The 24342-nt window shown below is 38.6% G+C and overlaps 1 protein-coding gene across 5 annotated transcripts in view; it reads right to left on the reverse strand.

Moving 5' to 3' along the window:
* The window catches only part of LOC136862991 (uncharacterized), a 414724-nt gene that overhangs the window by 233548 nt on the left and 156834 nt on the right, over positions 1–24342 (reverse strand). For all 5 annotated transcript variants that reach the window (XM_067139297.2, XM_067139298.2, XM_067139300.2 and 2 more), the window contains one exon: positions 11759–12960. In XM_067139297.2, the coding sequence (XP_066995398.2) occupies positions 11759–12960 (1202 nt within the window). The remainder of the gene's footprint in view (positions 1–11758; positions 12961–24342) is intronic.

A 24342-nucleotide genomic window follows, 5' to 3' on the forward strand; every position in this document is an offset into this window, starting at 1 on the left:
CTCCATCTCCGTCCCCACAGTCTACATGCAGTAAAGTGTCAAATGATTTCAATATCAATGACTTTATTTAATGTATTACGGGGTATACAAAAAGTAATTTATGTTTAATGAAATGAAATACAATTAAATGAACCTTACCTCTATGAGATCTTTTAATTCGCTGATGATTGCTTGACACACTTGTGGTACAAATTTACTGATGACTTGCTTGGATATTCTGAAGAGATACTGCAAACTGGTGAAGCTGTCACCGGTGGCTAAAAATCTCAAAGTAAGTGCCAATTTATCTTGAACAGATATAGCTTTCCTAAATTTCGTGTCCCTTGTTTTTATTTTAGGTCCAACCAAATTTAATAAATACTCTAAGTCAGTCGGTGATATACAAGTGAAATTCTTAAAATGTCCACTTATTTCTTGAGATTTCAAATCCAGAAGCAAATTGGAATTAGCTTTACCTTTGTAAAAGTCAGCTTGCCACCAACCACGGGGATGTTTATAGTCCTCGATTAGGTAATGCAGCAGAATATACGCAGCACTAACGATGAGTACACTGGACGGCATGGTTGCATGTGTCACAACGAACGCTGCGGAACTACTGGTGTTCGCATTGAGGTTTGAAGAACGTACACATTAAGCAAGGTTGCAGCATCTGTTGCGTTGCATGTTGCAGCCTCCTAGTAAGTACCCGCCTTAAGAGACCCACCTCCGAGCAGCACACACAATATGAATATTGAATCAGTCTACAACCAACCCTAAAAAAAATTAGCAAAATAATAAAGAGGGGACCGATGACCACATGACTCTTTTAGTCACCTTCTACAACAGGCAGGGATTACCTGTGGATGTATTCAGCCCTCCCATCCATAGGGGGTCCAACACATTGTACCAAACCACAATCTGTGTCCCCGCCTAGATCGCCCACTTTAGTCGCCTTTTACAACAGGCAGGGAATACCGGGGGTGTATTCTTCATCTGCGTTCCCCACTCAGAGGCGATGTTTCCTTTTTTAGTAGTCCGTTACGACAAGCAGGGGATACCATACGTGAATTCTTCATCTGTGTCCTCCACCCACCCATTGGGGTAGTATCAAAATTAGGAAACTAAGGCATGTATGTCTGTTGCATGGGTTTAATTGCATTAATTGTGTCTCATCTTTTTTATTACTTGAATTATTCTGTGCGTACATAGGCCTGTGTGTGTATCCAGGAGAAGTAATAATGTTTCAATGTCTCGGGTGGTGATTAGGAAGTACTTTAACGATGCTTCTGTTGATATAACATTTTTTATAAAAGTTATAAGGGGGATAAAGGATAATAAGTTGATTTCTAACCCTTCATTCAAACCCCCAACCACGAAGTGGATGCAACGGCGGCACCACCACCACCACCACCACCACTGCAATTGAGAAATTCCATTGTAATGGTCCATATTGATATAATTTGATTAAGAAATTTATGATGTTATAGTCAGGTTCCAAATCACCAAATGCAGGAAGATGTCAGGAACGTGATTTCTACACCAGGATGGAGATCCACGGACTGCACAAGTTTGAACTTCAGGCATCACAGTGCAGATGGCTAGCTAAAAGGACTGGGAGCCGGATGACCGTCCTCAGGCAGCAAAATCGACAAAAGGATGAGTATTAGATTTGCATTGTCATAATGTACTTGTGCATATGTTTTAATATAGCAAAGGGGATACGTTAGGAGTTATTATTTAATTTCAGTCGGGTTAGCTGTTGGTTTGGAGGACTACGTCCAAGTGTAAGGAAGCGTGTATATTTAAATGTAAAAATCTGTAAAGGACATGTGGACCAATTGCATGAGGTCACAGTTTGCATTTCTTTTTCTTTTATCATGACTCCATAGCTGAGTGTTTAATGTCATTTTTTATAAGTCGGTTTCTTGTTTTTATAGCCTTGTTTCATAATTTGTTTTTCTGTGATGTTCTAGACACAGTGAATGTCTCTGAGCTTAAATGTAAATGTAAAGGGGATTTAAATTGAAGTCAAGAAAGACTAGATTCATTACATAATGGGATTTCAAAGTGTGCGAGAACATGCCGTCACGTTTTTCCGATTCATTGCATGAAATGTAGATGAGAATGTGTGAGTTGATGGAGATCGGATCCACGGCCTTTGTTAGAATTATCTTCATGGTTATTTGAATGTAAATATGTGCACACTTTGTGGCGTCAAGAGGCAATTGTCATTATGGGTATGAATTTGTGATTGGTTCACAATTTCCTCGATCGCAGTTTCGTATTTCAAGTTCCAAATATTAAAATCAGATTTCTTTAAATCTTGTCATTAATATTTTATCATTAATGCGATTTTCTCAAGTGGAATGTGTAGGATATTTCAGTAACTTCCAGATTTTCAGACATGAATCATGTCTTTGGTGGTAATTTCTCAGTTTTTCTAGTTATGGTATTATAGCAAGTTGGCCATTTGATTTAAAGTTTGACTTTACGAGCGCAAGTGCACTTGTATGTGATCAGCAGGGTATTGGTGGGTTTTTTTTTTAAAGACAGTGTCATTTATACTTTTATCAGATTTGGCAACTTTAGGACACATGATATATATTATGTATTGATGAGTAAGGGGACGCGTTCCTCATTCTACAAGGCCTGCATTTTCATGCTTGAGTCACTTGCTTCAGGTAGACTTGTGAGCAGCAAGGAATGTTCATTGGGCTAGTCATATTATTATTATTATTATTATTATTATTATTATTATTATTATTATTATTATTATTATTATTATTATTATTATTATTATTTTCTTCAAGGGGCTTCTAAATATTAGTTCCTAATTAGCGTCAACCTCAAAGATCTTTTGCTACCATGTTTTTCCTTTATTCCCACCTAGACATACCTGCTCCCTTTACAAAGTGACAGGTTGTTGTTATTGGGTCTTCTTGGATTTTTTCTCCCTCTTCACCTGGTAGTCCTAGAGTGGAGAGTCTGATTCTACCCAGCGCCTCACATCCGAAAAGTATGTGTTCAGCTGATTCCTCTGCTTCATTGCATTTCCTGCATATCGTCGGCTCACTTCTAAAACCTTGTATGTTACAATGTTCTTTCTAGCCATTATGTTCCTTAAGACTGGTCATGCCTCCCAGTCACATATTTATATGCAATCCATCAGAACCTTTTTCGTAGTGCGTGTGTCGGCATAGGAAAATGAGTACAATGGAAATTGTTCTGATGGACTGTACATGCATATGTGGCTGGGAGGCGTGACCAGCCTTAAGGAAGAAAATGGATAGGAAGTGCATTGGGAGATACGAGGTTTTAGAAGTAAGCCATCGATATATTGTCTCTTATTACTCCAATTCTATGTAGGTGTTTTTTTGAGATGGCAGTGTCCTGTCAACAGTCCTACTACCCATCTTATATTTTCTCTGCTGAGTTTCAACAGTTCTTTAGTATGTTTCTTGTTTGGTCCTTTTATCAGTTCCTTTGCAAGCCTGCATCCTGGAGTACTTTTTCAGTTCTCCATTTGTTTCTTTTGTACCCATTTTCCTACATAGTGTCGGGCTTGCCCAGAGGAAATCCCGCATACAGGTTCTGGGCCTACAAAATGTGTTTCTGCCCCTTTCCTGGCCAGTTTATCTGCCTTTTCATTTCCTTCCATACCTGCATGCCCTGGTACCCATATTATTTTGACAATGTTGTACTTTGAGAGCTTCAGGAGAAGTGAATGGCAATACCAGACAATTCTGGATATTATCCGGACTGCTTCTAGTGCCTTAATGGCCACTTCACTGTCCGTAAAAATGGAAACGCTCTTATTCCTATAGTTCATTTTCAGATTTTCTTCAAGACATGTTGTGATAGCTATCACTTCCGCTTGAAAGACTGTATTGTGTTTGCCCAGGCTCATCTGGATTGATCTCTCGGGTTTTCCCCCGTTGATACTTCCTCCTGTGCCATCCCCAGTCTGTAAGCCATCAGTCCACCACACTATATCTTCTTTTTCAGTATTCCATTTGTTGATATCCCAGTCTTCTTTTTTTTTTTTATTATCTGGGTCTCAAACAGTTTTTCAAAGTTGTACTCTGGTATCATATGATTAAAAGGCATTTGTAGAACTTCCTCTGTTATTACTCTGTTAATTTTACAGTGTCCTAGATTGGGTCTTTTTGCATTCCAGCACTCAGATTATGCCAATCTATATGAACTCATTCTAGCCTGTCCTTTTATGAAATTGCATAGTAATGGGAGGTCTAGTGAAGTATTCAAGGCTTCTGTCGGCATAGTTCTCATAGCCCCAGTTATGGCTATGCATGCCATTCTCTGTAGGCTATCCAATCTACTACTGACTTTTCCTTAGCTTACTTTCTGCCACCAGATGATTGCAGCATAGGCCATCAATTGTCTAATGAACGTTGTATATATCCACATTACCACTGATCGTCTTAGGCCCCTGTCTTCCCGACGGCACTTTTACATGCATACAGCAAGTTCTTGGCCTGGGTTATGTTCCTTTCTAAATGTGGATTCCAGGTTACATGTGGGGACTGATAGTTTTTCTTCCCGACACCAGTTCTCCACAAGGTTAAGTAATCTTTGTATGAGGTCCTGGATAACACTCATCACCTTAACTCGTACCACAATCACTAGGTCATCTGCATAGCCTTGAATACCTTGTTCATTGAGCATAGCTATATTTCGTTCACCACGAGGTTCCACAGCAGAGGAGAAAGAACTCCTCCCTGAGCACAGCCTCGGGTGGCTGTCAGCGCTTCTTCAAACAGGGTTGCTTTTATCTTCCTTCCGTCTAACATGGATTTAATCCATTTGATGACGGTTTTACTCACCTTGCTCTTTTCCAATGCTCTGATCATAGAGTCAGTAGGTTGTAATGCTGAACACTCCTTATATATTGAGAAATGCTGCTAGTGCAATTTCTTTATATTCTAGGCTTTCCTCTAGTTTACAAACCAACTAGTGGAGTGCTAATTCAGTGGGGTAATCATATTAACAAGGTTTTTAGGAAAGATTACAGACCTCTTTCGCATGGTTATGAGAATGTTTAGGGGATGTAGTATGGATGTAAGGAGAGGGCGTATATGTCTCTTGTAAGACCCAAATTTGAGTATGGTTCCAGTGTATGGGACCACACCAGGAAAACTGATACAAGAACTGGAAAAGATCCAAAGGAAAGAAGCACGATTTGTTCTGGGTGATTTTCAAAAGGAGAGTAGCGTTACAAGAATGTGGTGAACTTTGGGCTGGAAAGGCCTGGGAGTAAGGAAACAATATGTTTAACTATATGGTATTTTGCAGTTATAATCTTCATGTTCAACGTCCATATTGATTGTTATCAAACTTCAATGGGGAGGAAATGAACCTTTTTTTAAGTTTACCTTATCAATAAAACATATAATTATAAAAATTACATATACATATTAAAATGAGTAAAATAGGACAGGTCGCCTTTAATCAGAAGCTCTGCAGCCAGCTCATTTAGCGATAGTGTGCCCTGCTCTACTGACAGCTGTAGCTTGATGTATGTTGTATGTGTGTGTCATGTTAAGAGAAGGAGAATGCGTCGGGGAAGTGGGAGCGTAAGGAGGGAACGTGAGGGTTGGGAAGGGATTTAAGTAGGAGAACAAGCTGATGGGAAGCGATGGTTTGTTTATTTTGAAAACATGTTTTTCTCTAAGATTTGTGTAAGTATATGTGGAATTTGAGCATAAATCAGATTTTTGTTGTCAATCGCATCATTTCGATTATTATTAAAGACTCGATCAAGGAAGACTAACCTATGCCCAATGTACGGCCTCTTACACTGGGCAAACAGACAGAAGTTTTCCATCGGATATTTAGAACAAACAAATGCTTTAAAAAAACAGTAATTTTTCGGGAATCAGTCTTCAGATGGAAGACATGGGTCACATATTTACGTCTATAGAATAGGGCTTTGTCATCCTCAATAGTTAATAAAGGTAGTCTTACGAACACCCCTGAAAATTCCTAAATCTATTACCAATTTATTCAATAGATGTTATCATAAAAATAGCATTTAAAACATCTAATAATAATTCTTTTAATTTTCATAACCCCAAATCAGTTAACAAATCCTATAATTATAATCACTCAGGTATTTATAGATTGATGATAATGGTGATTGTTTAAAGGGGCCTAAAAGCTAGGTCAACAGCCCCTAATGGTACAAGGTGCAACAAAATGAAACGATAATTAAAACTTAAAAAAATACCCACTGATTAAAATATAAAACGAATGATGATGAAAAAATGACCATGAATACAAAACAATCAGTGGATCCAATTCACAATGCCTTCTTTTCTGAGATGATGCTCGCTATAAAAGGGGGTCCAAAATCCTGGTCACTGGCCCCTCATAATAGTACTAATCACTGGTAAAGCAGAACCATGGTGTTCCTCCTATAGTGATACTAATCACAGGTAAATTCGACTCATGGTGTTCCTCGCATGGTAGTACTAATCAAAAGTAATGTACATCCAAGGTATGTCACACACAATGGCACCACTCGCAGGCAATACAGACCCATTGTGTTCCTCATGTTCCTCACATAAGGGTACAGCACACAAGGAACACACACCCAGACTAATCACGGGTGCCAGCTAGATCCGTGGTGCTCCTCACTTAGTAGAACCAATTACAGGCCAGGTATACTCTTGGTGCCGCTCACCTGGTGGTACTAATCATAAGCAATGCAAACCCACGGCGTATCACAGATTATGGTACCACCCACAGGCAACACACTCATGGAATTCCCCATATAGTGGTACTAATCACAGGCAACATACAAACCCGTGGTGTTCCCCACATAGTGGTACTAATCAGAGGCTACGTAGACCCATGGTGATTTTCATGTAGTGATATTACTCATAGGTAACACAGACCCATTCTGAACACAGGGGAACCGACACATTCCAGCGCAGCGTACAGCACCTTTTCTTGCATGGGCATTAGCCTGCGCAGCCGATTTCCACCTCCCCCCCTCCCTTGATGGTATACACACAATGGGACTAACCACAGGCAACGCTCAGACCTGTCAAGTTCCTCTCATAAGGGTACCACTCCTAGGTAACATAGATCCATGGTGTTCCTCACATGGTGGTACTAATTGCAAGGAACGTCGACCCACGGTGTTCCTCACGTAATGGAACTAATCACAAGTAGTCTCACGGTTCTAATTTCATCATCCCTTGGTCACCCCTTTCAGTTGCCTCTTACGACAGGCAGCGAATAATGTGGGTGTATTCTTCGTCTGCGTCCCCCACCCACAGGGGGTTTTATAGATTGAAATGTACCAACTGTGAAGCTAGTTATATAGGTCAAGCAGGCAGAAGTTTCAATACCCGTTACATTGAACATAAGAAGGCAATAAAACAATCGCTTTTCTGCAATGGAGCAACACATGGCCAATTTCAAACAAATCTTCTACAATATTGAGTAAGATCTCAAAAATTCTTAAAATTACACCAAAAGGTATCCTGCTCAATATCACTGAGGAATGTTTTATACACCTGGACCAATATATAAACCCTAACTGTAACCTTAATGAAATAACCGAAAATAATCTATATAAATAAAATTGTAGGGGGTCCGCTGTCTAATTTCTTTTGTTTTGCCAATTTTTCAGATATTTATCCGTTTTAGGTCAACTCAAGACCGAATCGGTGGTTTTTACGTTTCGGATCTGTTTGTTTGTCTGTGTGTCTGTCTGTTCCACCATCACGTCGAAACGGCTGGATAGATCTCAACCAAACTTCATATTTAGAGTATACTCATCCCAGGGAAGGTTTCGATATGCATGTGATTTTAAAATCTTTGAATACTCGGGGGGTTTATAGGAAAACCAGAATGGTTTTTCCACCATCACATCGAAACGGCTGGATAGATCTCAACCAAACTTCATATTTACAGTATACTCATCCAGGGGCAGGTTTCAACATGCATATCATTTTAAAATCTTTGAACAGACGGGGGTTTATAGGAAAACCTGAATGGTTTTTCAACCCTCACGTCGAAACGGCTGGATAGATCTCAACCAAACTTCATATTTAGAGTATACTCATCCCGGCGAAGGTTTGGATATGCATATCATTTTAAAATCTTTGAACAGACGGGGGGGTTTATAGGAAAACCAGAATAGTTTTCCTCCATTTTCTCTTATACTATTGATTTTCTGTAAACTTCGTTCACCGTACGTGAAACGTCTCTTCATTATAAACAACTTTCGTTATGTTCATAATTTAACTTACTCTTTACATGACGGAGAAATTTACAAATTTCCGCTGGTATCATGCTCTGCATTGACTGACCGACAGACCGACAACGAACCTACAGGTTACCATGGCAATGTCTCTGACTGCATGCCAGCAGGGAAGTAACGTATTGCCATTTTCCTCATCATGCTTTTAAATTCGTGGTTGTTCCTTGGGTAGAAGGCAAGAGAGGCGTCAATCGGCCTATCTGCGGGATATTGGCGGAATATCGTTGGATGTTATAACCGCCCTCGAATAGATTAAGTAATAACACTATTAGTCATCTTCTTATTATTTGTTTACCTAAGAATCACTGGACCTAAATTTCTCTTCTGTTACCGCTTTATTATATCCATAACTCACACTAGCATAATTTATTGAGGGGCATTTGATTTTCCAATACATTCACTTGGCATTTACATATTTGTCGTTATCCGGCTGTCCGAAGTTATAATCCATTTTCTATTACTTTCAACTTTCTTAACTGTATTATTTCTTCCTTAATTACGCCGTATGTACGCGAGTGCTACAAACTTCTGGATGTATTTCCACCAAGACTCATATTTAGAATACACCTGTCCTTGATAGGTTTTAGGGCAAATATTGTTTCTAAATCCCTGAACTGACTGGGGGTTTATACGAAACCGAAACAGTGATTTTGCACTTCCACAAAATATACACAACCAAACTTAATGGAAATCTACCTACCTTGGTAGAAATTAATATCTAAACCTTTTTTCTCATGTGCATCATTTCAATACAAGGATTAATAAGGGAGATATCATTAACGGACCGTTTTTCTGTACAAGTCCCATCAGACTTGACTCACGAGCGGGTGCATGTAAAGCGTATTCCTTACAACTTGAAAACTACTGAAGACATTCGAACCAAAACTTATATTTAGCATCCACCTGTCCAAAGGTAGGTTTTAAACGTAAATAACATTTCATATTCCGGAATGGACTGTCGGTTTATAGGGAACCGAAATGGTGATTTTACTCTTCCACAATATATACAGAACAAGACCAACCTGACTGGAAATCGACCAAACGTGATGGAATTCCACCTCTAAACCTTTTTTTTCATGTGCATTTTTTCGTCAGGAGGATTAATAAGGGAGATATCGTGAATGGTCACTTTTGCAGGTTAAGTCCAGCGGACATAGCCCTAAAGGTGTTTTACATGGAGCAGATTCTTTATCTATATCAATCAAATCGTAACGACTGTGTGCCTCTACACTGACTATTTTGGCGAAATTTTCGTACAGCTTTCCGTTTAAGGGGTAATAATGACCATCTCCATAATTTTGGTTTAGTTTCCTGAAAGTCCCTAATTTTTACCCGCCTCACCCAAAATCCACATTGCGGCATAATCTGCCAGAAGAAAAAGAAGATAATTGAAATTTGACAAAATTATACGTTTTAGCCTGTAACGAACGGAAAACATCCTAGATCATTAAATTTTTCACTTTTTATCCCCGAAGAATATCGAAATATGCAGGCAATATTAATGATGGTGCAGACCTTCGGAAATTCCTATCACATAACGGATTGCACAATCTCCGTTCAATTTGGAATGATCTACAACCTTGGTCTTATGACTTTTTGCCGTATCTGTATCCCTTTTACGTTTGATTTTTCTCTATTAATCGATGTTTATAGTCAATTTGGAATTTTCACATGCATAATTCATACTTTCAATTACTTATATGAAATACAGAATCATCAAACTCTTCACGAAAATTGGCCCACCCAATAGCCATATGTGAGCCAAATGCTATGTATGTAGCTGTCACATAATTATCCGAAAAGTAATGTAATGTGAGATAATCTTACAAAACCTTTACCCTGTTCCACGTATCTAACTCAATCTGACCCAAGAATAGATGACATATCATAGGACGTGTCTTATGGTATAATCCTTTGTCGATATGACGTACGTTTAGTAGCAGTTAATCTGTAAATGAAGGTCTTCAATATTGTAAACACGCATATACTTTCTTATGTCGATCTATATATATTCACTGATGTCGATATATAGCGATCGAGAAAGGGTGGGTCTGCTATTGTAATCAGTACTCCCCACACCGACTTTGACTGGCAGTAGGAAAGGGTTCCTTCTCCAACTCCTGTGTATCTGTCATTAGTAAGGAAGGCCTACAATTGTAATGAATAGTTCCCTTCTCGATTTGACTTGCAGAAGGCAAGTGAGCATGCAGTTTTGTTTAAAACTCCCCTACCCGATTGTGTTTGGCAGTAGGCAAGGGTGCCCGCCATTATAAAGAAATGTCCTCATCTAAAATGTGACTGGCATTAGGCACAGTGGCCTGCTATTTTGATGGAAACTCACCAACTTGGTGTGACTGGCAGTAACCTGGCTGGCAGTAGGAAAATGGGCCTGGCATTATAATGATAACTGCACAACTCAATTTCGAGTGATAGTAGGGTAATTTCCTACCATTATAATAGAAACTCCTCAACTGTAATCTGTCTGGAAGTAGGAAAGGGGGGCTGCCATTTTAACGAAAACTCCCCAAATCGATGCTGTCCGCGTAGTAGGCAATGGGGCCTGCAATTATAATGTAAACTTCACAACTCGATTGTGAATGGCAGTAGGCAAGTGAGCCTGCCGTTATATCACAAATCCGTAACAAACACTTTACATTGGAAACAACGTACGGGGACCTCCCCATGCTCTTTCTCGGATAACGCTAAGAGACATGCAATTTTAAAACAATCTTATTTACTGCATGTACACTATTTACTTCGATATTCGAATACAATGTAGAATACCGTAGCGAAGCACGGGTACATTCGCTAGTATTTTATATAATGCTATCATGCCCTAAATTACTAATTTTTATTCCAAAAAGATTGTCAATCAACAATGAATTGGTGTGCTAATGAAAGATGTGGATACCTCCTACACCTGTGGTGCAAAAAGCAATCACTGGCATTCGACTGTGGTGCAGCTCAACAGACTATCCAGCACATAGTGACCAAATGCCCTCAACATTTGTACCACGGAGATATAAGTGACATTTTGTTTGCTGCTCCATCTGCACTTCAGTAGATTGAGCGATCTTCCTTTAAATTCTAATTTGTTTGTTTTTATTAACCTGCACCTTCAAAATTTTATTTCATTTTATTTTAATGCGTAATGCCATATGCTAAATATATAAATACTTAAACATTGTATACATGGATAATTTGAAATTGATGTTTCCATTAATTAAGTAAAATTCCATACATTCACAATTTTGGCAGAAAAGCGTACAGGCTCCATCATGTACAAAAAAATAATCTTTAACACCCATAATATTAGCAACTCTGGAGATGCCAATTACTCTACATAAACACAGAACAAATAACATACCCAATCTGACTCTATAACACCAAGAGTTGGTGCACTTAAAAGACATTAGCATACAAGGGAAATCTCTCAATGAAACATTATGGTAGAATAAGAATAATGTTTATAAAAAAAATACTTACACAGAATCAGACTTTGTGGTTCTTGGGAGATGTCCTTTCTTTTCTGAATCATCATGATCACTTGTCACATATGGCTGCTCTGTCATGATTCCAACAGAAACTCTACTGATGCCTGGTGAAGTCTGAGTTGTTTTATGCGAGACAGATTTCTCTGGCAAAGAACTATCATTACTTTTCTTTGACAGGGGATTTTGTCTACTAGTGTCGGAAGATGAGCAAGAACATTTCATAGAAGCTTCTGCAGGTTTGTTTAATTCGTGAATAAGTTTTTCTTGATTCAGCTGCAAATTTGTTACCTTAACCAAAATGTCGTGCATCATTTGAAATTGAGCTTCATTAACTTCAAACAGCTTACCAATAACTTCTGCAGTTTCCTTATTTATTGCTGTCTGTACCTTTAATACCGATTCTGAGCACAATTTTGTAGGAGACTGATTATCTTTAATAGAGGTTTTACCACTAAAATGAATATTTCGGAGATTTTGATCATAACTAGATGACTGCCGAACATCATCTCCTGAACTGCATGAATCGTCAAGATCACAAACACACTTCGTATGTTTGCTTTTGATTTTTTGGCAATGTCTGGGTGAATCTTGTTCAGGCGGTAAGCACAAATGATGCTTTTGGGGATACTCATGTGTTACAACCTTCTTGTCCATCTTTGAAGATAATGTTCTTTTTGAGCTTACTCTGGGTACATTAGACAATGTTTTTGGAACATTATTTTTCCGTTCATTACCTACAGGTTTTCCAACATGTCCAGTTACACTGCCAGAGTGTAATGAACGAACTGAAGGTATTTCAGGATCATTAACTGGTTTGCCTTGAAGAATCTTTTTCTGATTGTTTGGATCATCAATATGAGCTACACCCGAACTGTCTGGGTATGATTTACTAGAAGGGAATTGAAGATATGTATTACCCATTTTATTAGAAGTGTTAAAAGAACCAAACGTAGGAGGGTCAGTAGCTACAGCAGAGGAAAAACGGTTTGGATTATTTACACTGTTCTTAATTGAAACAGATTTTCTTAAAATAGGTTGATTTGCATTATATGAATATGGAGGACTGATCACATGTGATTCCCATGCTGATTTACTTGGGTTAACACCCAACTGCCCTGAGCTGTCTTGACTAGGATTAGGAATATTGGCAGATAGAATCAACGAAATATCTGGAACTACTGGATGCACCGGAACCTGAGAAAGAAACAAACAGATTATGTGAGCAAATAACCATGTGAAAGAAACAAAAAAAATAATGAAATAATGAAAAATAAACAAGATAACCATTACCGTTATCAACAATGGAAATGTGGTATGTCCCAGTGTATGGAATTTGTCTTTTCAACTAATGTTATTCTGAGTTAGATTACTGTTCATATGTCTTTAAAAGTTTTATAGTAATCAGGGTTTGAGCAAATTATGAAGAAGGCAGTGACTTGATAATTCAGTGATATGACTGATATCTGATCATCTTATATTATGAAGTGGTTCCTTTTTTAAGCATGGGTTTTTTCTATGTGCTGTACATCGTACATTTGTCTCCAATCTTGTGTTGGCTGGTTCATGTCGGTTTTTTTTAATACACATACCATTTACAGATTTTTATTCATGTAACCTCTAAAGTTCAGTCACCTGAAGACTGTTACATGCTTGCTACGAACCTAGTAACTGCAGGTTAAGGTTAAAAACTGTTTCTTTTGCTTTAATTATCTTTTCTTTGATAGGGGATTTTGTCTACTAGTGTCAACTAGCTGACAGTGTTTTGGAGTGAAGGCTGTGAACTGACTGGTGATTTGTTTATATGCTCACTCTGTTTACAATCATTGGCATGGTTTCGTGTGATTTTGTTTTTCCCACATCAGTACTGAATTAACTCCAAATTCAGAGAGGTACTTTTCATGTTTTCATAAGGATGGCCTTATATTCGTTGCTTTATTTTTTTTAAAGTTAACGTGCTTGTATTTTGTATCTTCTGTACTCATGGTTGCTACAAAATGGTAAGGTTGAGGTTTGCAAGTAACCTCTATGCATACCAACAATTGACATCAGATATACAGAGTTGTCACAACCTTGCACACTGTGTAAGAGGAATTTTTAAATATTACTGGTCATTCTTACAGTTTCTTTCTTACAACTAGCTTTACATCACACTGACACAGATAGGTCTTATGGCAATGATGGGATAGGAAAGGGCCAGGAGTGGGAAGGAAGTGAATGTAGTCTCAATTAAGGAACAGCACCAACATTTGCCTGGTGTGAAAATGGGAGACAACAGAAAACCATATTCAGGGCTGCCGACAGGAGGGTACGAACCCAATGACTCCTGAATGCAAGCTGATGGCTGCGTGACCCAAACCGCACAGCCACTTGCTCGGTATATTACTGGTCTTACGTATACACTTATCAAAGCTGCAGAGAGACAAAGTCTGATAATAAAGTTAATCATACAGCAACACTGCTTCATTCCTACCAGCACTGATAGAGACCTACCATCAACATCGTCTTTGGATAAAGGTCTTATTTTTAACATCGGGAAATATAATTGCCCTAATTATAGAGAATGTGATTTAAAATTGGGTGACAGTTTAAATTCTTCACATAATAATTTATTTGAAAGTGACAGCAATGGGGAGGAAAAATGACCGTGAATAGAATCCTGAATTGAAAGAATCTGATACTTGCCCGGAAAGCCTGCCTGGCCGAGGTGGTAAAAGTGTGCTCGGTTCACCTGGAAGGACGTGTATGCAATAAATTTCATTGCTAGGCCCATATTGATGGATATGACTTACTTTTTTACAAATGTTAATTTATTCTTCCACCTAATCAATACAATCAATATGATAAACTATGTAATGATTAGGCAGAAGAATAAATTAAAATTTTTAAAAGAGTAAGTCACCTGGAAGGACACAAGTTTGATTTCCTGTCAGGAAATCAAAAAATTATGAAAAGATATTTCCAATTCCAGAGGTCCACATGGGCCTGAGGTTTGCTCAGCCTACACCATAAATGAGTAGCAGGTTAATTCCTGAGAGCAAGGGGGCCAGACATGCCACTTTTATTGATAGCAGAAGCCTTTACCTTCCACCCCTCCAAACGCCTTCATGGCCTGTACAGAGATAACTGTGCTTTACTTCTCATACTTTACTTCAGAATATAAAGACTTGAGGTTTCCACGTTTATATATATTATAACCACATTAGGAATAATATTACATTACTATAAAAAATATATATTCGCAGGACATGTTTTGTCTCTTAGAGACATCATCAGCTCCTTAATTTTAGCATAGATTAAAAATAGACACGTACAGCCAATAAAGGTTGTCATACACTTAGGGTTCCTATAATGACAAACAAGCTTTTGCGTTCACTAAAATCAGAAAAAATAGTGCATAAAACCACTGATTCAAGTCTTCAAAATAAAAAAACCATACATGCATTTGTTCTTGTTATGCTTAAATTTACACTTTTCAAAAATATCTATGAGGAAGAATTGTCCTTGTAAAACTGGTCTTGTTTCAAACCCATTGTTTATGATAATCTTGCAGACAATTGAAAATGATAATTGATACCCGCAACATTTTCTGCAGCGATTTGTAAAACCCGTATTATTCAATGCAACTTTCATTTTGACCCTGAGGAGTCCCCACTTCTATACAAATTAGATTCATTCGCTACCTCAATGATCATTGTTTGAATTGTCTGCAAGATTATCATAAACAATGGATTTGAAACAAAACCAGTTTTACAAAGACAATTCTACCTCATTGATTTTTTTAAAATGTAATTTTAAGCATAACAAGAACAAATGTATGCGTGTTTTTTCTATTTTAAAAACTCCAATCAGTGGTTTTATGCACTATTTTCTCTGATTTTAGTGAACACAAGTGCTTGTTTGCCATTATACGAACCATTAGTGTATGGCAACTTTTTATTGACTGTGTATGTCTATTTTTAATCTATGTTGAAAATAAGCAGCTGATGATGTCTCCGAGAGACTAAACATGTCCTGCAAGTATATATTTTTTTAGTTATGTAATTTAATTCTTAATGTGATTATAATATGTATTGAAAAAGTGGAAGCCTCAATTTTTTTATTATTTTGAAGTATCTTACTGTAAATATGGACCAACAATGAAGTTTTTAACTCTGATACTTTCCCATACAGTGGTAAAACATAGTTCATGCTCATCCCAATGTACACAGGCAAAAGAAAAAAAAGAAAGAAGGAAAAAAAAAAAAACCAGTGGTGGTGGAGATCCGAGCAGGATGATCCGATACCCCACCCTCTCAAAAACTACAATTTGGAAGCTAATTCTGATTAAGATAATTTGGTGTTTTAGTTGCAACTGTTCTTGGAAAATTATAAATTATAACTGTCAGAGATGAAGGTAAATCTGACATCTATCTGAGAAGTTCACTAAATTTTGGCAAAGGGCAACATCTAAATGCAAAGGTCCTGAACATCCAGCAGTAAAATATTTCAGAGCTCTGAAAGCTAAGAAGATTAAACATGGACCATCAAAATATTCTAACTGTAGAAATCCCCAGTGCCATGATAAATGTTTCTTCCTGTATTCCCTACATACTGAACACTTGTGTAGCCTGTCAGCATATAAAACCAGTTTTTGGGCTAAGTCGGTGGTGGCATCTATGAGCGCTCTTACCTTCTCAGGGGTTCTGGTTCTTTGTCACTTGCCAACGTAACTACGGGAACAATTAAGAATCTAACTACGTGAAATTAAAGGCTTGAAAAAGATTAGAGTATTATTTATTAAAAATAAAAGTCAAAGATCAAAAATTGGGATGTCACCAGGCCTGATGATCATCCTGGGTTAAATTTCCTTCTAATATTCAGAGTTGCATGCCAATGTTTCCTTACAATGTTGCCTGAGGGGCTGAATAAATGGGAGAAGCCATCATAAATAAAACTAGTACTGTAGTAAAGTTAGTACTCTAAACCAACAACAACAACAACAACAGCCACCGGAAAGTTCAGCTGTCAGATGCAACTGACAACCGTGGGTTATTTTATAAGATTCTGGAAAGTATGGCTCGCGCGATTCAAGCTCCAAACTTTCTCTTATGATGTTAAGGTAGCTCAGTAACTTCAACATCGCGCAGGATTACTGGCAGTCATCTGAGCACTTAATCAAATCAGATTGACCTCTGATGTCATTGTCAATCGATAATCAACATTGAGCGAGTTTAAGTTGATGATGCTTCTTGTTTAAAGGGGCCTAACATCTAAGGTCATCGGCCCATATGAGCTTAAGTTAAAAGGGCAGACGGCCAAAGGATAAGTCAAACAAACTAATCACTGGATTGAAGATCCTAAATAAATATCTACTGCATCATCATGCCAAAACAAAACAAAGTTAAATAATGAAAATGTTAATTATTAAATAAATGCTCAAGTACACTTATCAACAAGTATATAATGAAACAAAATGTTAAACAATTGGAAGTGAAGCTTCCACATTGAAAATAAAGTAACTTTCAGGCTAATACCCATTCAGGACTTGGGTTTAAGTTAATAACTATCACTAATATGCTTGACAGATCTAATTATTAAAAGTAGAGTGTTATGCTGATCTGCATGTCCTCAATAAGTAAAATATTAAAGAAACGAACGATGGTTTTCCTAAAATTGAATTACAACAAAAGTTTTAAGTGGTCTGGTTTTGTTACTTCACTGACTGGTCATTCACATGATCGTTATACTCGTCGGCAGCTTCCTGAAAAAAAAAATACATATGCTTCTACAATTGCTTACTATCCTAACTGTTCCCTTGCATTATTCAAATGTCAACCTAAATTCCTTAGAATACTCATAACTAAATGTGTGGGTAACTTCGAGCTAACACGCCGAATCAAATATCAAAACCCTCAATAAAATAAATGTAATACTCTCCAGTTTCCCCGCATGATATCGAACCCAGACTCCCACGCATAGACCAACGTGCTACCTTTCACTCGTCGCATGCGACCTCGTGTGATAGCTTGATGATGCTTGTTGTTTTAAGGGGCCTAATATCGAAGGTCATCGGCCCGCCCTCATGTGATAACCCACTAGGCTAAACTGTAGCGATTCCCACTTTATAGGGGATACCACCCAGCTGCATCAATTCTGGACTCAGACACAACCTATTTATCGGTGAAATCCACTCCCGCGATAAGATATGCTCCTATACACATCAGCTCCTATAGATTGAAAATCATTGCAATATCAATACGTCACTATGAGTGGAAACAAAAACAACAAATCTAACTGAAAATAAACCATCTTCTAAAACACAGCATATCTATGATGTTAATGTCACCGATCCTATTTAGAGGGAGGTCTGAATATGGAATGGCAATACTCTGAATCTTCTAATTAAATGACCTTTTTCTAACAGTAAAAGAATGAAATCTTTCTAAGCAGTGCAGGCAACAAAGTTGAGACAATTATCACCTCGACAGCTGATCTAAATCCATCCGGCTACCCTTCGATTGGCCCTTTTTTTCTCTCTACCAGCCTGCTCGCTGCCAACCAAACAAAACTTGAAACCCACAACTTACACACACAATTCTAACATATGAAATTCCTTTCTATTGACAAACATGAAATTTGCACTCTCAGAACCTGCATCACAACTAATTTGACAACTGTTCCGACATGATGTGGCATGCTGGTATTTAGTCTAAGGAGCCGTGAGTTCAATTCCCAGTCTGATCGAGGATTTAAACTTGCATCTGAACCAAGATCAAAACCGCTAAGTAGAGCTGTAGACACTAGCGCTTCACCACCTAAGCTACCAAGCCTAGCAGTAGAAGATAGTTCACGACTCAGAAATCCGTTGCTGCTTATTTTCGCACGAAGCAGCATGTTGGTCTTTAACCCAAGAAATCTCTGGTTCAATTTTTGTTTGGTTTGGAGATTTTAACTTTCATTCGTTAATTCGTGTGGCACGGGGGTTGAGTGTTGGTACCGTATTCACCATTATATTTCATCTTGACTACTGTCCCATCTCCAGTTTGATTCTCGATCGGATCGGAGATTCTAACTTTTACTTGTTAATTTGCATGGCTCCGGAGGTTGGGTGTTTCCATGGTCTTCAGCATTAGATTTCATCTTAGGTATGGTCCCATCCAAACAGGCCTGCAAGTCGACTACAGCGTCAACTCAGAAACACCTGCACCAGGCCTCAACAGCTTAAAGCCGTTTTATGGGATTAACGTTACATATATAAAGCTAATTTTTTAACAAACCAGTGGTCTGTTTTAACTTAGGTCAGCATATACACTATGTGATCAAAAGTATCCGGACACCTGGCTGAACATGACATACATGTTCGTGGCGCCCTCCATCGGTAATGCTGGAATTCAATATGGTGTTGGCCCACCCTTAGCCTTGATGACAGCTTCCACTCTCGCAGGCATTCTCGCCCATTCTTCAAGGAGCGCTGCACTGACGAGAGGTAGCAATGTCGATCAGTGAGGCCTGGCACGACGTTGACGTTCCAAAATATCCCAAAGGTGTTCAATAGGATTCAGGTCGGGACTCTGTGCAGGCCAGTCCATTACAGGGATGTAATTGTCGTGTAACCATTCCGCCACAGGCCGTGCATTATGAACAGTTGCTCAATCGTGTTAAAAGATGAAATTGCCATCCCCGAAGTGCTCTTCAACAGGGGGAAGCAAGAAGGTGCTTAAAACATCAATGTAGGCCTGTGCTGTGATAGTGCCATGCAAAACAAATGATGCAAGCCCCCTCATAAAAAGCACGACCACACCATAACACCACCGCCTCCAAATTTTACTGTTTGGCACTACACACGCTGGCAGATGATGTTCACTGGGAATTTGCCATACCCACACCCTGCCATCGGATCGCCACATTGTGTACCGTGATTCGTCACTCCACACAACGTTTTTCCACTGTTCAATCGTCCAATGTTTAAGCTCCTTACACCAAGCGAGGCATCGTTTGGCATTGAGCTGCGTGATGTGTGGCTTATGGGCAGCCGCTTGACCATGAAATCCAAGTTTTCTCACCTCCCGCCAGTCACAGTACTTGGAGTGAATCCTGATGCAGTTTGGAATTCCTGTGTGATGGTCTGGATAGATGCCTGCCTATTACACTTGATGACCTTCTTCAACTTTGCTAGTTGCTTTACGTCGCACCGACACAGATAGGTTTTATGGCGACGATGGGACAGGGAAGGGCTAGGAGTGGGAAGGAAGCGGCCGTGGCCTTAATGAAGGTACAGCCCCAGCATTTGCCTGGTGTGAAAATGGGAAACCATGGAAAACCATCTTCAGGCCTGCCGACAGTGGGGTTCGAACCTACTATCTCCCGAATACTGGATACTAGCCACACTTAAGCGACTGCAGCTATCAAGCTCGGTCCTCTTCAACTGTCGGCAGTCTCTGTCAGTCAACAGATGAAGTCGGCCTGCACGCTTTTGTGCTGTACGTATCCCTTCAAGTTTCCACTTCACTATCACATCAGAAACAGTGGACCTAGGGATGTTTAGAAGTGTGGAAATCTCGCATACAGACTACTGACACAAGTGACACCCAATCACCTGACCACGTTCGAAGTCGGTGAGTTCCGCGGGGCACCCCATTCTGTTCTCTCATGATGTTGAATGACTACTGAGGTCGCTGCTATGGAGTACCTGGCATCAGGTGGCAGCACAATGCACCTAAGATGAATAACGTATGTTTTTGGGGGTATCCGGATACTTTTGATCACATAGTGTATATTGCAACCTTTATGTAGCAAGATCTGCTGCATCTTCACCTCTCAGGGTTTCATTGGTTGCTCTGTAAAACAAATATATATATGTAGTGCAGATGACTCTTCTCGTGGGTGTAGTACATTTGGTGGACTGTCTTGAGGGTGCTATAAGTGAATATAAAGCTACAAGGCAAACTAATATACCACGTAAATGAAAATATGACTCAGAATGGTTCAAAATATATGTTTATTAGCAAAATACTGAATAAATTAACTGAAGAATGATAAAAAATAAAAGGATTATTTAATCAAACAAAATATACTGTGTATATGCGCGACAAAGTGTTACAATCATGAAAGCGTTATAGTTAAGTAGGATCTCCTTCTCCGCCAATTATATTCATACTGATGTGATTACATGTTAAGTAAGGGCTTAATTTAATTGTCAAACAAACATTCAGACTGCTCTCCACTTAAATTCAATACCTTCTAACACTCACAGACTTGCACAGAGATCTATTTTGCTATTTGTTTTACGTCGCAGCAACACAGATAGGTCTTATGGCGACGATGGGATAGGAAAGGCCTAGGAAGTGGAAGGAAGCGGCCGTGGCCTTAAGGTACAACCCCGGCATTTGCCTTGTGTGAAAATGGGAAACCACGGAAAACCATCTTTAGGGCTGCCGACAGTGGGGCTCGAACCCACTATCTCCCAATTACTGGATACTGGCCGCACTTACGCTACTGCAGCTATCGAGCTTGGTACACAGAGATTTACCAACTGTGTAACTGATCTAAATTTAACCACATGACTGCATAATGAAATACAAAACTTTAATATTTTACTGCTGCACAATTAACTGGATGCAAGATCACCTTACCTTCTTGTGTAATTTTTGATGATGATGATGAGGCTTGTTTAAAAGGGCCTAGCATCTAGGTCATCGGCCCCTAATGGAACGAAATGAGATGGAATGTTATGACAATTTAGAAGTCCAAAATCATCCACTGAGCAGAATTCAAAATGTGATGATGAAGAATGCATGGATGAATATGATTTTAAGACAATCAGTGGATCTGACCCACAATGCCCCACCTTCCCAGAAACTATCTTAAAACAATACTATTGCTAACCAAGGGACTGCTTCTAAGGCACATTCTTGAAACGATGAGGCTTGATATCTAAAGGGATCCAAAATCCAGGTCAACGGCCCCTCATAATGCTACTCATCGCTAGTGAAGTACAACCATGGTATTTGTCATAAAGTACAACCATGGTATTTGTCATATTGCGATACTAATCAAAAGTAGCATAGACTCGCGGTGTTCCACACATTTTGGTACTATCATTAGTATCGTACGTTGCACAGGTAACACAAACCTACGGTGTTTCTCACATAATGGAGCCACTTTAGGCAACGCAAACCAATGGTGTTCCTCCTATAGGTGTACTAATCACGGGCGCCTGTATTCCAATGGTGTTCCTCCATAGTGGGTACTAATCCCAAGCAACGCAGACCCACGGTGTCACACATATAGCGGTACAAATCACAGGTACTGTAAACCCACAATGAAGCCACTCTCTGCTGCTACTAATCATAAACCTGTTGTGTACCTAATATAGTGGTACTACTCGCAAGTAAAGGCGACCCATGGTGTTTCCCGTGTGATGGTACTAATCACAAGTAGTCTCATGGGTCTAATACAATCATCCCTTGGTCGCCCCTTTTAGTCGTCTCTTACAAGCAGGGGATACTGTGGGTGTATTCTTCATCTGTGTCTGCCACCCACAGGGGGTTGTGAAATTTTTGTGACCACAGAACAATTCACTCTGTGGAGTTGCCGCCACTACATTTTAATATGGTTTATTGATTATGGTGTTACTATGGCTCTGGTAGCCTGTCATGGCTGAATGTCACCATCTGACAATATTAAAATACATTTAAAATGTAACTGCCATGACTACCGATTATCTTCATGAAAAATTCACAAGTTTGACATTATTAACACGGTGTGAACCATTTAATTTATGAGGCCAATCACCTCTATTTCTTCTTATTGTAGTACCTGGTCAAGTGAACAGCCATTGTTTACATACTGAGTGACAAAAGTTGATCATATATGTCTTGTAGGGGCCTAAAATACTTATACACTCATAATTACCCATCAATAATATTTATTCGTGATCAACCTGTCCTCATTTAACACATGAATAAATTACACAAAATTGGATGTGCCCATTCAGAACTGATTATTGTTGTGTTTGTTGCATGAGTATCAATAATGAATCAACCAATCTAACGCAAGTTGTTGTCTTTATCTAACACTCTCGAGCAATAGTGGGTAAAATTTTCCACCTCAAGGAAACACAAATCATTACGATACTGGAAAATACAAACATCACCTACTCTATCAAATGTGAACACAGCTGAAATAAAACAGATATCCTAATGCTCATTTATTTACATGCCAATTCATGGATTAATCTGTTTACAGTATAAGGCATACTGAATTGCTTAATTAACTAATCTACAATGTCAGTTAATTTAAGAACCGGTTGATTCATTATCACTGAACTTCTGAGTCTTACCATGACTGATATTTTCATCCTCATTCCATGATATACAACAAAATCAATGATATCTCATGTGCTACCTCAACAAGAAAATTGATATCCAAATCCACACAACAGGAAAGAAAAATTTCCAAGTTAAATCAAATTAACGTGATCAAAAAATAGGACATTATTGATGAGCATTATCTTTCCTAATTCATTTTCATATTTATTTTGTTGACTTCACTTTAAACTCATATTCCAGAATTCATTCTTTATTGGCCCCCATTCATAGAGCTCAACCTATTGCCTCTCATCTGATTATTTCCAATATTATCCTCAGCTTATCCGCTGGCATTGAGATCTCTCATAATGCTCATTTTAATCTTACTGGACCATCAAATGTTCAACATCATGACTTAACGCATTTAACCGTCGCTTGAACACTAAAAGACATGGCTCTGGTATATTACTGTGACATAATTCCAATTGGTTTGTCTGGCTTTACTCTAATGCTACTCCCATGAAAATATGCTAATTCCTCATTATAAAAGACATTGATGGTCTGCAACTCATTCGGGCTATCAAATGTGATCATTTCATTTTTCACTAAATTGCTATTATCATTATCATTATTATCATTATTATTATTATTATTATTATTATTATTATTATTATTATAAGTGTACCGGGCGGTACACCTCCACGCCGCTAATTTAAAAGTTGCGCCTGTTGAAACTCCTCTGCTGGAGGAAGTCTGAACTTTATTGACTGTATTAAGTTTCAAGTTTCTCAGAAGATGTCACTACCTGTAAATTTTGGAGTTTTAGAACTGTGTCATTTTCGACGTATTTTTGTTTTGCTTGTAGTAAGAAGTGTGAACTTTCTCTTCTAGAGGACACTACTGAAGATCAACAATAGTGCACCCTAGTGCGGAGTGAAAGAACTGGTTTTTTTTTTGGAGAAATTTTTATTTCAAAAGTTTGTTTCTTGTTAAATTTCCTTCTGTTATTGTTTAAGTTGGCTGTATACCCCTCTCTTTCTCCTTGTTTTGTATTCAACCAATCCCGAATTTCTTTTATTAATTTCTGACCAATCCGAGGTATCTTCCCCCAACTTGAATATGTTGCTGTATCCTACCCAATAAAGACTTTGTGGGAGGGTGTTTTCATTCCCCTAACGCCTCGAACCTTCCGCGAGAGGATATAAACTGCTGATTTTAGGGTCTCCGGGCCACTTCTGTTCCATCTTTCAGTGTGTAAAGTACATAGCAGGGGGCGGGTAGCGCCTCT

The sequence above is a fragment of the Anabrus simplex genome, chromosome 2 (genome assembly GCF_040414725.1).
Source record: "Anabrus simplex isolate iqAnaSimp1 chromosome 2, ASM4041472v1, whole genome shotgun sequence".
Classification (NCBI taxonomy): domain Eukaryota; kingdom Metazoa; phylum Arthropoda; class Insecta; order Orthoptera; family Tettigoniidae; genus Anabrus; species Anabrus simplex.